Source organism: Oncorhynchus kisutch, linkage group LG1 (genome assembly GCF_002021735.2).
Source record: "Oncorhynchus kisutch isolate 150728-3 linkage group LG1, Okis_V2, whole genome shotgun sequence".
Lineage (NCBI taxonomy): Eukaryota > Metazoa > Chordata > Actinopteri > Salmoniformes > Salmonidae > Oncorhynchus > Oncorhynchus kisutch.
Window position 1 is genome coordinate 32,992,318 of NC_034174.2, and position 14,502 is coordinate 33,006,819.

The 14,502-nt window shown below is 43.0% G+C and overlaps 1 protein-coding gene across 1 annotated transcript; it reads left to right on the top strand.

The window, feature by feature from the left end:
- The first annotated feature begins 427 nt into the window (after positions 1 to 427).
- On the top strand, positions 428 to 14,124 carry LOC109895946 (striatin-interacting protein 1 homolog). The gene is made up of 21 exons (XM_020490075.2): positions 428 to 584; positions 5,120 to 5,189; positions 5,291 to 5,365; positions 5,459 to 5,593; positions 5,736 to 5,856; positions 5,987 to 6,055; positions 6,153 to 6,259; positions 6,347 to 6,474; positions 6,554 to 6,736; positions 6,853 to 7,073; positions 7,205 to 7,270; positions 7,402 to 7,465; positions 9,421 to 9,492; positions 11,154 to 11,228; positions 11,331 to 11,428; positions 11,516 to 11,642; positions 11,827 to 11,927; positions 12,011 to 12,077; positions 12,260 to 12,364; positions 12,478 to 12,682; positions 12,867 to 14,124. The coding sequence occupies exons 1-21, from the start codon at positions 477 to 479 to the stop codon at positions 13,112 to 13,114; spliced, it is 2,445 nt and encodes an 814-aa protein (XP_020345664.1). The 5' UTR covers positions 428 to 476; the 3' UTR covers positions 13,115 to 14,124.
- Positions 14,125 to 14,502: the final 378 nt, after the last annotated feature.

A 14,502-nucleotide genomic window follows, 5' to 3' on the forward strand; every position in this document is an offset into this window, starting at 1 on the left:
AAAATGTTTTTTTGTTTGCAAATTTACATTTGTGAATATGAAATTTGGCCAAAAGAATAATAAAATCAATTACATAAAAATGTTTCAGCGTATTCCTATCGTAGGTAAAGAATCCAAGCAGTACATCTCTCCACAATCGTTGGCTAGCTAAACTCATGCGTAGAAACACAATGAAATGCTCAAGTGCAGGCCGTCAAATCAAAGCCACTCCTTCGATATAAAGTTGTTTTTGACGAAAATAAAACGTGTGAGTTTGTCACTTTTACGGGGTTGGAGTAATAAAATGTTCGACTACTTAGGACATTGTCTCGAATCTAGGTTGTGCCTTTAGATTTGGAAAAAAAATAACAACTAAGGAAGAATGTTTCCTTCTCAAACCCCAAACACCGGTCTGGTCTGTTTCCAAAGCGTTCCCCGAAGTCTCGCGATGTTGCGCCTCTGGGTTTCGAAACTGTGATTTTGTTATTGAATCAGAGATGGACGTTGGTGGTAATAGTGGTGGATTGATTATCAACAAACAGAGGGCTATGTTACCCAACAAAAGTAGGGGTGAATTTGTCCGTAATCAGAGAAAAGACTCGGAGGTAAGGAAGAAAAGTGAGGGTTTATTGAAGTACGTTCTGCATCGTGTTTGTGCTGTCAACAATCCTAGCTAGAACAAGCTAAATTAGCAAATTTACTAGCCGATACCTGCTGCTAGCCAACGTTCATTTAATTATTGAGCCCCCAGTCCGTTTTTACCCAATACAACTGTTCTGAAGTATAGCGACCTCTCTGTAACAAAAATACGATATTAGAATGGTTATCCCTGAATTTGAAACAGCCACTTGTCCAACGTTAACCAGCTAACGTTAGTTTACTTTACCGACTAGTAACTACAGTAGCTAGTTAGGTGGCTAGCTTAATAATGGACTAACTGAGTCTAACGTTGCTCCTTTATAATCCAAGGATTTAACACGTTCTATTTAAATTAGAATTCTCTCTGGAAGCCAATACAGCAAAATAACCTATGTGTGTCGAGTCTCACATAGCTAAATCCCTGCTCTCTACATAATCACATCAAAAATAATTTCACAATTGCAAAATACACACTTACTGTAAAATTAAATGTTATTTGTCACATACACCGAATACAACTAGTGTAGACTTTACCGTGTACATGTAAGAACCCTTCCCAACCATGTAGATTTTTAAAATTAAAATGGTAACGCTGTGTGCCAGCCACCCTCTTGAATTTACTCATATTACACTACTAGAACATTGAGTAAACACGAGGAATAAAACAAAATACACACAAAAATGTAGCTATATACAGGGAGTACCAGTACCAGATTAATGTGCAGATGTACGAGGTACAGTGCTTTCGGCAAGTATTGAGGTCAAACGCTCCCAAACACTTCAGTGAACAGGCCTTTCTAATTGACCTGGCCTGGGTATCCTGGATGGATATTGACCTCAACCTGTCAGTAGAGGATGTCTGGTTCTTTAAAAATGCTTTCCTCACCATCTTAAATAAACATGCCCCATTTCAAAAAAAGGTAGAACTAAGAACAGATATAGCCCTTGGTTCACTCCAGCTTTGACCTTCCTTGACCAGCACAAAAACATCCTGTGGCGTACTGCATTCGCATCGAATGGACCCCGCGATATGCAACTTTTCAGGGAAGTCAGGAGCCAATATACACAGTCAGTTAGGAAAGCAAAGGCTAGCATTTTCAAACAGAAATTTGCATCCTGTAGCACTAATTCCAAAAGGTTTTGGGACACTAAAGTCTATGGAGAATAAGAGCACCTCCTCCCAGCTGCCCACTTCACTGCGGCTAGGAAACACTGTCACCTCCGATAAATCTGCGATAATTGAGAATTTCAATAAGCATTTTTCTACGGCTGGCCATGCTTTCCACCTGGCTACCCCTACCCCGGGTCAACAGCTCTGCACCCCCCGCAAAAACTTGCTCAAGTCCCCCGCTTCACCCAAATCCAGATAGCTGATGTTCTGAAAGAGCAACAAAATCTGGACCCCTACAAATCAGCTGGGCTAGACAATCTGGACCCTCTCTTTTAAAATTATTTGCCGAAATTGTAGCAACCCCTATTACTAGCCTGTTCAACCTCTCTTTCTTATCGTCTGAGATCCCTAAAGATTGGAAAGCTGCCGCGGTCATCCCCCTCTTCAAAGGGGGAGACACTCTAGACCCAAACTGCTACAGACCTATATCCATCCTACCCTGCCTTTCTAAAGTCTTTGAAAGCCAAGTTAACAAACAGATCACCGACCATTTTGAATCCCACCGTACCTTCTCCACTATGCAATCTGGTTTCGAGCTGGTCATGGGTACACCTCAGCCGCACTCAAGGTCCTAAACGATATCATAACCGCCATGGATAAAAGACAATATTGTGCAGCCGTGTTCATCGGCCTGGCTAAGGCTTTCGACTCTCTATCACCGCATTCTTATCGGCATACTCAATAGCATTGGTTTCTCAAATGACTGCCTCGCCTGGTTTACCAACTACTTCTCAGATAGAGTTCAGTGTGTGAAATCGTAGGGCCTGTTGTCCGGATCTCTGGCAGTCTCTATGTGGGTGCCACAGGGTTCAATTCTCGGGACGACTCTTTTCTCTGTATATATATCAATGATGTCGCTCTTGCTGCTGGTGATTCTCTGATCCACCTCTACGCAGACAACACAATTTTGTATACATCTGGCCCTTCTTTGGACACTGTGTTAACAAACCTCCAAACGAGCATCAATGTACAATACTTCTTCCGTGGCCTCCAACTGCTCTTAAATGCTAGTAAAACTAAATGCATGATCTTCAACCAATCGCTGCCCGCCCGCCAAGCATCACTACTCTGGACGGTTATGACTTAGAATATGTGGACAACTACAAATACCTAGGTGTCTGTTTAGACTGTAAACTCTCCTTCCAGACTCACATTAAGCATCTCCAATCCAAAATTAAATCTAGAATCGGCTTCCTATTTCGCAACAAAGCCTCCTTCCCTCATGCTGCCAAACATACCCTCGTAAGACTGATTATCCTACTGATCCTTGACTTCGGCGATGTCATTTACAAAATAACCTCCAAAACTCTACTCAGCAAGTTGGATGCAGTCTATCACAGTGCCATCTGTTTTATCTACAAAGCCCCATATACTACCCACCACTGCGGCCTGTATGCTCTCGTTGGCTGGTCCTCGCTACATATTCGTCGCCAAACCCACTGACTCCAGGTCATCTACAGGTCTGATCGGTAAAGCCCCGCCTTATCTCAGCTCACTGGTCACCATAGCAACACCCACCCGTAGCACGTGCTCCAACAGGTATATCTCACTGGTCATCCCCAAAGCCAACACCTACTTTGGCCACCTTTCTTTCCAGTTCTCTGCTGCCAATGACTGGAACAAATTGCAAAAATCACTGAAGTTGGAGACCCTGTCAGAGCAGCTTACCGGTTGCTTTAGCTGTACACAGCCCATCTGTAAATAGCCCACCCAACTACCTCATCCCCATATTGTTTTTTTGTTGCTCTTTTGCACCCCAGTATCTCTACTTGCACATCATCATCTGCACATCTATCACTCCAGTGTTAATGCTAAATTGTAATTATTTTGCCACTATGCCCTATTTATTGTGGTACCTCCCTAATCTCAATACATTTGCACACACTGTATATATATTTTTCTATTGTGTTATTGGCTGTACGTTTGTTTATCCCATGTGTAACTGTGTTGTTTTTGTCGCACTGCTTTGCTTTATCTTGGCCAGGTCACAGTTGTAAATGAGAACTTTTTTCCAACTGGCCTACCTGGTTAAATAAAGTTGAAATAAAAATCACGTTGCGTTACAGCCTTATTCTAAAATGGATTACGTACAATGTACATCGGCATAGCACGTGCTACGGGTGGGTGTTATTTTTTTCCTCTTCAAATTACACACAATACCCCATAATGACAAAGCTAAAACAGGTTTTTAGAAGTGTTTGCACATTTATTTAAAATAAAAAAACAAATACCTTATTTCCTTAAGTATTCAGACCCTTTGCTATGAGTCTTGAAATTGAGCTCAGGTGCATCCTGTTTCCATTGATCACCCTTGAGATGTTTCTACAACTTGAATGTCCACTTGTGGTAAATTCAATTGATTGGACATGATTTGGAAAGGCACACACCAGTCTATTCCCATGGTTGGCAGTGCATGTCAGAGCAAAAACCAAGCCATGAGGTCAAAGGAATTGTCCTTAGAGCTTTGAGACAGGATTGTGTCGAGGCACAGATCTGTAGAAAGGTACCAAAATGTTTTTGCAGCCTTGAAGGTCCCCAAAATCTCTGTGGCCTCCATCATTCTTAAATGGAACAAGTTTGGGACCACCAACATTCTTCCTAGTGCTGGCCGCCCAGCCAAACTGAGCAATCGGGGGAGAAGGGCCTTTGTCAGGGAGGTGCCCAAGAACCCGATGATCACTCTGACAGAGCTCCAGGGTTTCTCTGTTTAGATGAGAGAACCTTCCAGAAGAACAACCACCTCTGCAGCACTCCATGAATCAGGCCTTTATGGTAGTGGCCAGACGGAAGGAAGCCACTCCTCAGTAAAAGGCACTTGATAGCCCGCTTGGAGTTTGCCAAAAGGCACCTAAAACACTCTCAGACCATGAGAAACAAGATTCTCTGGTCTGATGAAACAAAGATTGAATTATTTGGCCTGAATGCCAAGTGTCACTTCTGGAGGAAACCTGGAACCATCCCTACGGTGAAGTATGGTGGTGGCAGCGTCAAGCTGTGGGGATGTTTTTCAGTGGCAGGGACTGGGAGACTAGTTAGGCTTGAGGGAAAGATGAACGGCGCAGTCCAAGGGATCTGCTAAGAAGAATGTGAGAAACTCCCCAAATACAGGTGTGCTATACATACAGGTGTGCTATACAGGTGTGCTTTGCATCAACAAAGTACTGAGCCAAGGGTCTGAATACTTTTTTATATTTAATACATTTGCTAAAATTTCTAATAACCTGTTTTTGCTTTGTTATTATGTGGTATTGTGTGCAGATTGAGGAGAAAAAAACGAAACAATTTAATCCTTTCAGAATGCACTGTATTTGTGTCTGTGCTCCAACACAGGGCTTCTCCGAGTCTCCAGACCTTGAGTTTGAGTATGCAGATACAGACAAGTGGTCTGCTGAACTGTCAGGTGAGGTATTACTGGACACTCCTTATTGCTTTTAAATACTGACCTCTGTGACAGGTTCTCTTGTGAATTTGGTACCAGCTATGCCTACATCTCTTCTCCAGAGCTATACAGTTACACTGAAGGACCAGAATTTCTTCTCAACAGAAAATGCTTTGAGGAGGAATTCCGAACTCATGGTATGCACCTTTTCGACTTGAATGCATTGTCTTCCTCAAGTGTGGTTATACAGTACTTCTTACTGAGAGTGTTTTGCTCCTGCCCTGTCTCAGTGTCTGACAAGAAATGGACCGAGCTGGATGTGGCTCAACACAGAGCTCACGCCATGCGTCTACTTGACGGCCTGGAGGTGATCACCAGGGAGAAGAGGCTGAAGGTGTCTAGGGCAATCCTCTACATGGTTCAGGGTAAGCCCTCAGCAGGTTTAGTAGCCTGCTGTGACTAAAGAAGCCTGGGAAGAGACAGCTGTTTCCGTATGTTTTTATAGTGATGCAGTAAGCAAACAGTGTTTCAGCACTAAAGTCATGTTTCCCACCTGTGGCTCTACAGGAACATTTGCGGAGTGCAGCTCGGAGGCAGAAGTGCAGCACTGGATGAGGTATAACATCTTCCTGCTGCTGGATGTTGGCACCTTCACAGCCCTTGTGGAGCTGCTCAACATGGAGGTTGAGTAAGTTGGAACTACAAATCAGTGAGATGTCATTGTTTTTGGGAGGAGTTTCTTTGCTACACAAAATGTGGTCAAAATCAGGTTGCTGATTCTTTCTTTCCTCTTTTCAACCCCTCTCTCTCTCTCACAGTAACAGTGCTGCCTGTAGCAGTGCAGTCAGAAAGCCAGCAATCTCCTTGGCTGACAGCACAGACCTCAGGTAAGATTAGACACTGACTTTCCTGCAGCTCTATATAGTTAAACACCAGTGTATGGGAGTCCCCCTCTGATGCTGGGGTGTTTTTCTGGTTCCCCAGGGTGCTGCTCAACATCATGTATCTGATGGTGGTGACCATCCAGCAGGAGGACCCAGCCGACTCACCTGAGTGGAGGGCCACCAGGGAGACCTTTAAAACAGAGCTGGGTAGGAGTGTGTGTTTCTATTAGATAGAAGGGTTTTGTCAAGGAGTAGTTTATAACTAGTCTTTTCTATTTCCCCTCTCTCTCCCAGGCTCTCCTCTGTACAACAACGAGCCCATCTCTGTCATGCTCTTTGGCATGGTGACGAAGTTCTGCAGTGGTCACGCCCCCCACTTCCCCATGAAGAAGGTTCTAATGCTGCTGTGGAAGAGCATACTGGTGAGAGAGAGATTTTATCATATTTCGTGGATTTTGGCTTGCATATCCAATTTACAACATGTCTTCTCCTCTGCCCCAGTTCACCCTCGGGGGGTTTGAGCAGCTCCAGAACATTAAGGTGCGTAAGCGGGAGGAGCTTCGCCTGCCCCCCCTCCCAGAGGATAGCATCCGGGTCATCAGGAGCATGAGGGCAGCCTCACCCCCCGCATCTGCCTCTGACCTCATCGAACAGCAGCAGAAAAGGGCACGCCGTGAACACAAGGTAACCTCTACCACGTCTCAATGCGGCACACAAAAGTTACGCCTCCCCCTGTTTAACACCTGCTCAATGTACCATTGTGTAAGGCTTATTTGAAAAATACTCCTCCTCTCTTACAGTCCCTAATAAAACAGGACAACCTGGACGCCTTCAATGAGAAGGACCCCTACAAGTCAGATGAACCTCGTGAAGATGAGGACGACAACGATGACAATGACAACTCCATGGAGGCGGAGCCTTTTCCCATGGAACGGGATGAGGTCATGCCCCCACCCATCCTACACCCCACCTCAGAGAGGGTGAACTTCCCCAAGGGCCTGCCTTGGGCCCCCAAAGTCAGGTACAGTCCGGGGCTGAGTGAGACATTTGCTACAGATTAGTGCTGTTTCTATAGATGTGCTTTGTTATTTTATGTGTCTTGTATAGTGTTCCTAAAGTTTATGACTAGAGTTTTGTTTAATGCTTTTACAGGGAAAAGGACATAGAACATTTCCTGGAATCAAGTAGAAGCAAGTTTATCGGCTATACGCTTGGAAAGTAAGTTCAGTTGGTGTCTTTTTTTCATTAATAGAGATTAAATCTTCTAGAGATTTAATCCATTTTAATGCTGTTTCTTTTCGAGGATCCTTGACCTAGATTTCATGGTTATTTCTGTATTTGTATTGCAGTGACACAGATACAGTTGTCGGCCTACCCAGACCCATCCATGAAAGCATCAGAACCTTGAAGCAGGTTATATTATACAGTACTCAACAAGTCTCAAACATTGTGAAACATGGAGACATTTTCTAGATATTGCATAATATTGCTGCATTATGCCTGAAAGAGAGCCATTCTCCAGTTGGGCTGGTCTCTGACCTTTCCCAGTCAGATGGATAAACAATGGTGAAAGTACTCTATGTAAGATGGCCGACTATTACTAATGTGATAATTAGATTGGAAACTCATAATTTAGGCTAATAATACAACTCAATCATTGTTTACAAAAAATACTGTTCAATGCAGCACACTGAGGCTATAGGCCTCTTGTTGGCCTTTTATAAACACATTTCATGCAATTCTACTATACTTTATATGAATGGAGACATTAGCAGAATTGTTCTTTAATACTACAAAAATTACACGGTATCCTACTCTGCTTACACTGACAAACAGATCAATGAAAATGTTGTTTCTTCCATATAATCAGCCAATGATAAGGGGAGACACATAAAATATGACGTCCATCTAACCTGGAGGAGGAAATTATTGTTCAAAAACAAACAAAAGTGGCACTGACCCAATGATAAAGACAGTGAATATGCACACTCACTGGGGATATGCCAATAAGATACGAGGCTACTTACTGGTCGCTCAATTAAGTTGAGAATTTTTAAACTAAAAGACAGATTAAAGTCTTTATTGTCATCTCTTTACAGCGATAGCTATTTGCTTCCCAAACTGTGTTTCCGCAATTGTATTTTTTTAATGTTGCGATATGCTTGGCTAAATCTCTGCTTTTCACTGACAGTCGCAACTCAACAGTCATCTCTATTTGATACTTGCCTTCTGCGTTGCCCAAATTGCGGGCCTTCCGACTGTAGGCTATGTGATTTAAAATAATCCACACTCCATCACACATGTCCACTTGGACAGAGACTGAGGAAGCCGAAGGGCTGTCTGGTGTCCTGCCATCTAGCAACCTGACCCTAGCAACCGATCAGTGGCCTGGTCACAGATGTCACTGGGATTTTGAGGGGCAGTTTTTTTAACACTAGAACCACTGGGTCTCAAGGGGCCCTCATTCAAGCTACTAATAACGTTATAACAGTGTAATTAATACATTCTATAAGACTCCAATCTGTGTTTTTTTTTTTTGGTTGTTATCAAAATTTTCAACTTAATTGTGAATTTTACCAGTAGGCCTATGGTCTCATGATTCTTCTAAAGTATCCCTAGTGGTCTTAGTACCCCTGTTTGGGACCACTGGTTTATCTTACTGTAGGCTATATGTAAAAACATAAATTCAAGTGTTCATTTTATTTGTGAATTGCGTTTGTTACAACTATGAAATAGAACGCATATATGTGTTGAAAAGCGCTAACAGCTTCTTTTTATAACAACAAAATAAGAAAAGTATCCTACCCCAACCATCAAGGTGCACGGTCTAATGGAAAGCATCAGTAGCCTAAACATCATTATAAGTGCTAAGTGTGCTTGATAAATAGTGAAAATCATCACAAAAGCAATAATGGGAGGAAAGCCATTAAAAAAAGGACATGCACTAAAACTGGTTATAAGTCCAGTTCTGTTTGTGAATTAAGATTTAAACAACTGTGTTATAGATTTATTTTAGGAAAAGTTGGTTGGGTGGGATGGGGCATGACTTAAAAAATGCCAGAAATAAAATAATGAAAGTCATGAGCAGTCTAAATATGGTACAAATCTGTCGTTCTGCCCCTGAACAGGCAGTTAACCCACTGTTCCCAGGCCGTCATTGAAAATAAGAATTTGTTCTTAACTGACTTGCCTGGTTAAATAAAGGTAAAATAAAAATAAAATAAAAAAAAATGACCGCTATAGCAATTCTATAGTTTTAACCCCCAGTCTCTCTGGCAGCATCGGGGGATGGGTGGAGTGAGCTGTGATAAGAGCACCACTGACAGTGGGAATTCTTTACAATGACAGTTGTTTCTATTTCCTTGCAGCATAAGTACATCTCTATAGCTGAGATTCAGATTGCCAAGGAGGATGAGTTTCAGAAAACTCCACTGTCAGGGGTGAGTGCCATTGCATACAGTGCCTTGCGAAAGTATTCGGCCCCCTTGAACTTTGCGACCTTTTACCACATTTCAGGCTTCAAACATAAAGATATAAAACTGTATTTTTTTGGTGAAGAATCAACAACAAGTGGGACACAATCATGAAGTGGAATGACATTTTTTGGATATTTCAAACTTTTTTAACAAATCAAAAACTGAAAAATTGGGTGTGCAGAATTATTCAGCCCCTTTACTTTCAGTGCAGCAAACTCTCTCCAGAAGTTCAGTGAGGATCTCTGAATGATCCAATGTTGACCTAAATGACTAATGATGATAAATACAATCCACCTGTGTGTAATCAAGTCTCCGTATAAATGTACCTGCACTGTGATAGTCTCAGAGGTCCGTTAAAAGCGCAGAGAGCATCATGAAGAACAAGGAACACACCAGGCAGATACAAAAAGATTTCCCAAGCTTTAAACATCCCAAGGAGCACTGTGCAAGCGATAATATTGAAATGGAAGGAGTATCAGACCACTGCAAATCTACCAAGACCTGGCCGTCCCTCTAAACTTTCAGCTCATACAAGGAGAAGACTCATCAGAGATGCAGCCAAGAGGCCCATGATCACTCTGGATGAACTGCAGAGATCTACAGCTGAGGTGGGAGACTCTGTCCATAGGACAACAATCAGTCGTATATTGCACAAATAGATATCCATAAAAAGTGTTGTTTAAAGTTTGCCACAAGCCACCTGGGAGACACACCAAACATGTGGAAGAAGGTGCTCTGGTCAGATGAAACCAAAATGGAACTTTTTGGCAACAATGCAAAACGTTATGTTTGGCGTAAAAGCAACACAGCTCATCACCCTGAACACAACATCCCCACTGTCAAACATGGTGGTGGCAGTATCATGGTTTGGGCCTGCTTTTCTTCAGCAGGGACAGGGAAGATGGTTAAAATTGATGGGACGATGGATGGAGCCAAATACAGGACCATTATGGAAGAAAACCTGATGGAGTCTGCAAAAGACCTGAGACTGGGACAGAGATTTGTCTTCCAACAAGACAATGATCCAAAACATAAAGCAAAATCTACAATGGAATGGTTCAAAAATAAACATATCCAGGTGTTAGAATGGCCAAGTCAAAGTCCAGACCTGAATCCAATCGAGAATCTGTGGAAAGAACTGAAAACTGCTGTTCACAAATGCTCTCCATCCAACCTCACTGAGCTCGAGCTGTTTTGCAAGGAGGAATAGGAAAGAAATTCAGTCTCTCGATGTGCAAAACTGATAGAGACATACCCCAAGCGACTTACAGCTGTAATCGCAGCAAAAGGTGGCGCTACAAAGTATTAACTTAAGGGGGCTGAATAATTTTGCACGCCCAATTTTTCCGTTTTTGATTTGTTAAAAAAGTTTGAAATATCCAATAAATGTCGTTCCACTTCATGATTGTGTCCCACTTGTTGTTGATTCTTCACAAAAAAATACAGTTTTATATCTTTATGTTTGAAGCCTGAAATGTGGCAAAAGGTCGCAAAGTTCAAGGGGGCGAATACTTTCGCAAGGCACTGTATCACTGAAATGTACGTTGGAATATCACTGTCCTAGAGAAAGGGCAATGTGTTTAATTTAAAAAACATTATTTTGCATGTTTTGTGTTTGTTTCTAGGGGGAAGAGGATGTGGAGATGTGCTCCACTGAGCTGCTATACCAGGGCATTCTTCCCAGCTTGCCTCAGTACATGGTGAGTGTTCTGCTCCTCTTGTATACTGAATCTAGGTCTCCAGTGCATTTCTATGACCTCTAACCCTTGGCAGAATTGACCTGTGACTCTTCTCCCTCTCAGATTGCCCTGCTGAAGATCCTGCTAGCTGCTGCCCCCACCTCCAAGGCCAAGACAGACTCCATCAACATCCTGGCAGATGTGCTGCCTGAAGAGATGCCGTGAGTCAATTGTTTGATTTGAAAGGGGGCTGTATTCTGTTGAGTTCCAACTGAAAGGGTTTTATTATTTGAATACTGTATCTGCAGGACCACGGTGCTCCAGAGCATGAAGCTTGGTGTGGATGTTAACCGCCACAAGGAGATCATTGTTAAGGCCATCTCTGCCATCCTGCTGCTGCTTCTCAAACACTTCAAACTCAATCACGTCTACCAGGTACTGGCAACCGACACTCAACCACTACCACCACATACAGGCAAACTCTCAAAACCCTGAATTAGCCTCATCTACCAAGTATTGATAACCATTTAATAGGAGTGGTCATTTCTCACAAGCACCATACACTTGTGAGTGGCCTTCCCTTACCCTTCTGTTTCTTTTTATTTATTTAATTTGACAGTTTGAGTACATGGCTCAGCACCTGGTGTTTGCCAACTGTATTCCTCTCATTCTCAAGTTCTTCAACCAGAACATAATTTCTTACATCACAGCCAAGAACAGGTACGTTGGGGAATTTGAGCCATTACAAGACTCTGATTATCTGAGACCCTTTTAGTAATCACCTCTCATTCTCTTTCCTGCAGTATTTCTGTGCTGGACTTCCCTTACTGTGTGGTGCATGAGCTCCCTGAACTTACTGCAGAGAGTTTGGTAAGTTTCACACTCCATCCCTCACAGAAATAAAATACTGATTGTAATATCTGAACTCAAATGCCTGGGCAATGTTTTTGTAGAAGGGGGACACACCATTGTACCTAATGGAAATGTTACAGTAGTCAAAGGTTGGAGGTGAGGTGTTGTTACCCAATGGTTGGTTTGTCTGTGTTTTACAGGAGGCTGGCGACAACAACCAGTTCTGCTGGAGGAACCTGTTCTCCTGTATCAACCTGTTGAGGATCCTCAACAAGCTGACCAAGTGGAAGCACTCCAGAACCATGGTGAGGGCGAGACCCACCCAACCAAAACAATACAGTTACTCTTATTCACTAGGACAGACATCAATCTGGGATTATTTTATATCATAATTGCATACCTTGCACTTCTCTGTCAGATGCTGGTGGTGTTCAAATCTGCTCCCATATTGAAGAGGGCGTTGAAGGTTAAACAGGCCATGATGCAGCTGTACGTCCTCAAGCTGCTCAAAGTGCAAACCAAGTACCTGGGCCGCCAGTGGAGGAAGAGCAACATGAAGACCATGTCTGCCATATACCAGAAGGTCCGCCATCGCCTCAATGACGACTGGGCCTACGGTAATGGTGAGTCACTGTCAACACCAAAATCAACCCACAAAGTGTCCATTGTGTTTTTCAGTCAGTGATTGATATGATTGATAGCCTCATATTTCCCCACAGTGACTGTGAACTGTTAAGTGTAAGCACCCTATGTAGCTTGGGGTATGAGAACCCCAAGTAATGAGCTTCTATGTTTCTTTGATGGCAGACCTGGATGCGCGGCCCTGGGACTTCCAGGCAGAGGAGTGTGCTCTGCGCGCCAACATTGAGCGCTTCAACAGCCGCCGCTACGACAACAACCAGAGGAACCCTGACTTCCTGCCCGTGGACAATTGCCTGCAGAGCGTTCTTGGACAGCGCGTCGACCTGCCGGAGGATTTCCAGATGAACTATGACCTCTGGCTGGAGCGAGAAGTCTTCTCCAAGCCCATATCCTGGGAGGAGCTTCTGCAATGATAACAGGGCTGGGTGGTGGGAGGTGGTGCTATAGGAATGTTTTCTGAACACACCTCCCCAAGGTGGCAACACTAGTCTACATCTCCACATCGTTTAGTGCTGAAAAAGCATACGTGTTACAGCAGTCATAGAGCACTGCATTTGTTTCTGAAAATTACGCAGACGAGTCCCCATAACAAACATGATCCTTGTGTTGTCACCTCATGCAGAGAAAATAACAGTCAGTAAGGGATATTCAAGAGTTAGAGGGTCAACAGCTAAGTCACCTAAATGTGGACCTTGCGCATTAGCATTACCCCTTCACAGTTGGATCAGTCATTTATAATATCTGAATCCAGGCACTAGATAACTCGTAAAAAAAAAAGGGTACAAATAGGGGGTGCTTATATTTGTCCTGTTTCACACATGTACAAGTGTGTAACCTGTACAAGCGTGTGGTGAAATGGAAATGTGTTTTTTTGCATATCCCATTTTGGAGAGTGGTGTCACGCACGGCCAAGGTGAACCAGGTCTTGATTTACCCCATGTAGAGCCTTTTCTAGTTTTCAACTGGACCTTTACAGAGTGATATAGGTTTTATCAGCCTTGTCCAACCTCCATGGTTGGGGATGTAAACCCTTTGTATTCTGTTACTTACACACAACTCCACACATCCAACCTGCCATGATGCCACTCTCCTGGCTGTCGGAGCAGTACTCTGCCCTTCAAGCACTATAGTACACTATTATAACCCTTAGGAAGTACAAAATAAAGTGTTTGTGTGTGTGGAAGAGAGATTGTGAGGGAAGGGTTGCTTGAGTGTGTTTGTGTGTGTGTGTGTGTACAGTATGTCTTATGGTTACTGATATAACCCCCTGTTGACCAGGCTTTTGATGTTCCATTAGTACTCTTCTCAGTGAGTGACCGTTGGCTTGTATGAATCACACACCTCTATCAACCATGGTGGAGACAATTTAGATTGGTATTAAGATATTTTAATGGAATTTACAGCCTAATGTTTTAACCTAAAGCAACAGGAACTCATGCTGGCCACTACACAACCGTATTGGCTGAGAACTTGGGAAACAAATCTTAATTTTGTGTGTGTGCACAGTATGTTTGAGAGAGTGAGGCAAGAAAGTGGTTCTCACTCACTCTTCACTAGCTAATGTTTTTTACTCAAGGGAACAATTATGCCCACCTGCTAACTCCTCAGTTCTAAGATAATTGTATAGTTGCGTTGTGCTTATACTAATTTACCACCGCTATTGCTTTTTTTGTGTTAGGTTGTATTTATTTGCACCAAAGACAAAACCGTACAGATAAAACAAAGAATGGTAGAAACTGTGTGCAGGAGAGGTTGGAAGGCCAAAAGGGCTTTTATGAAAAATATAAGTACATAAAATAAA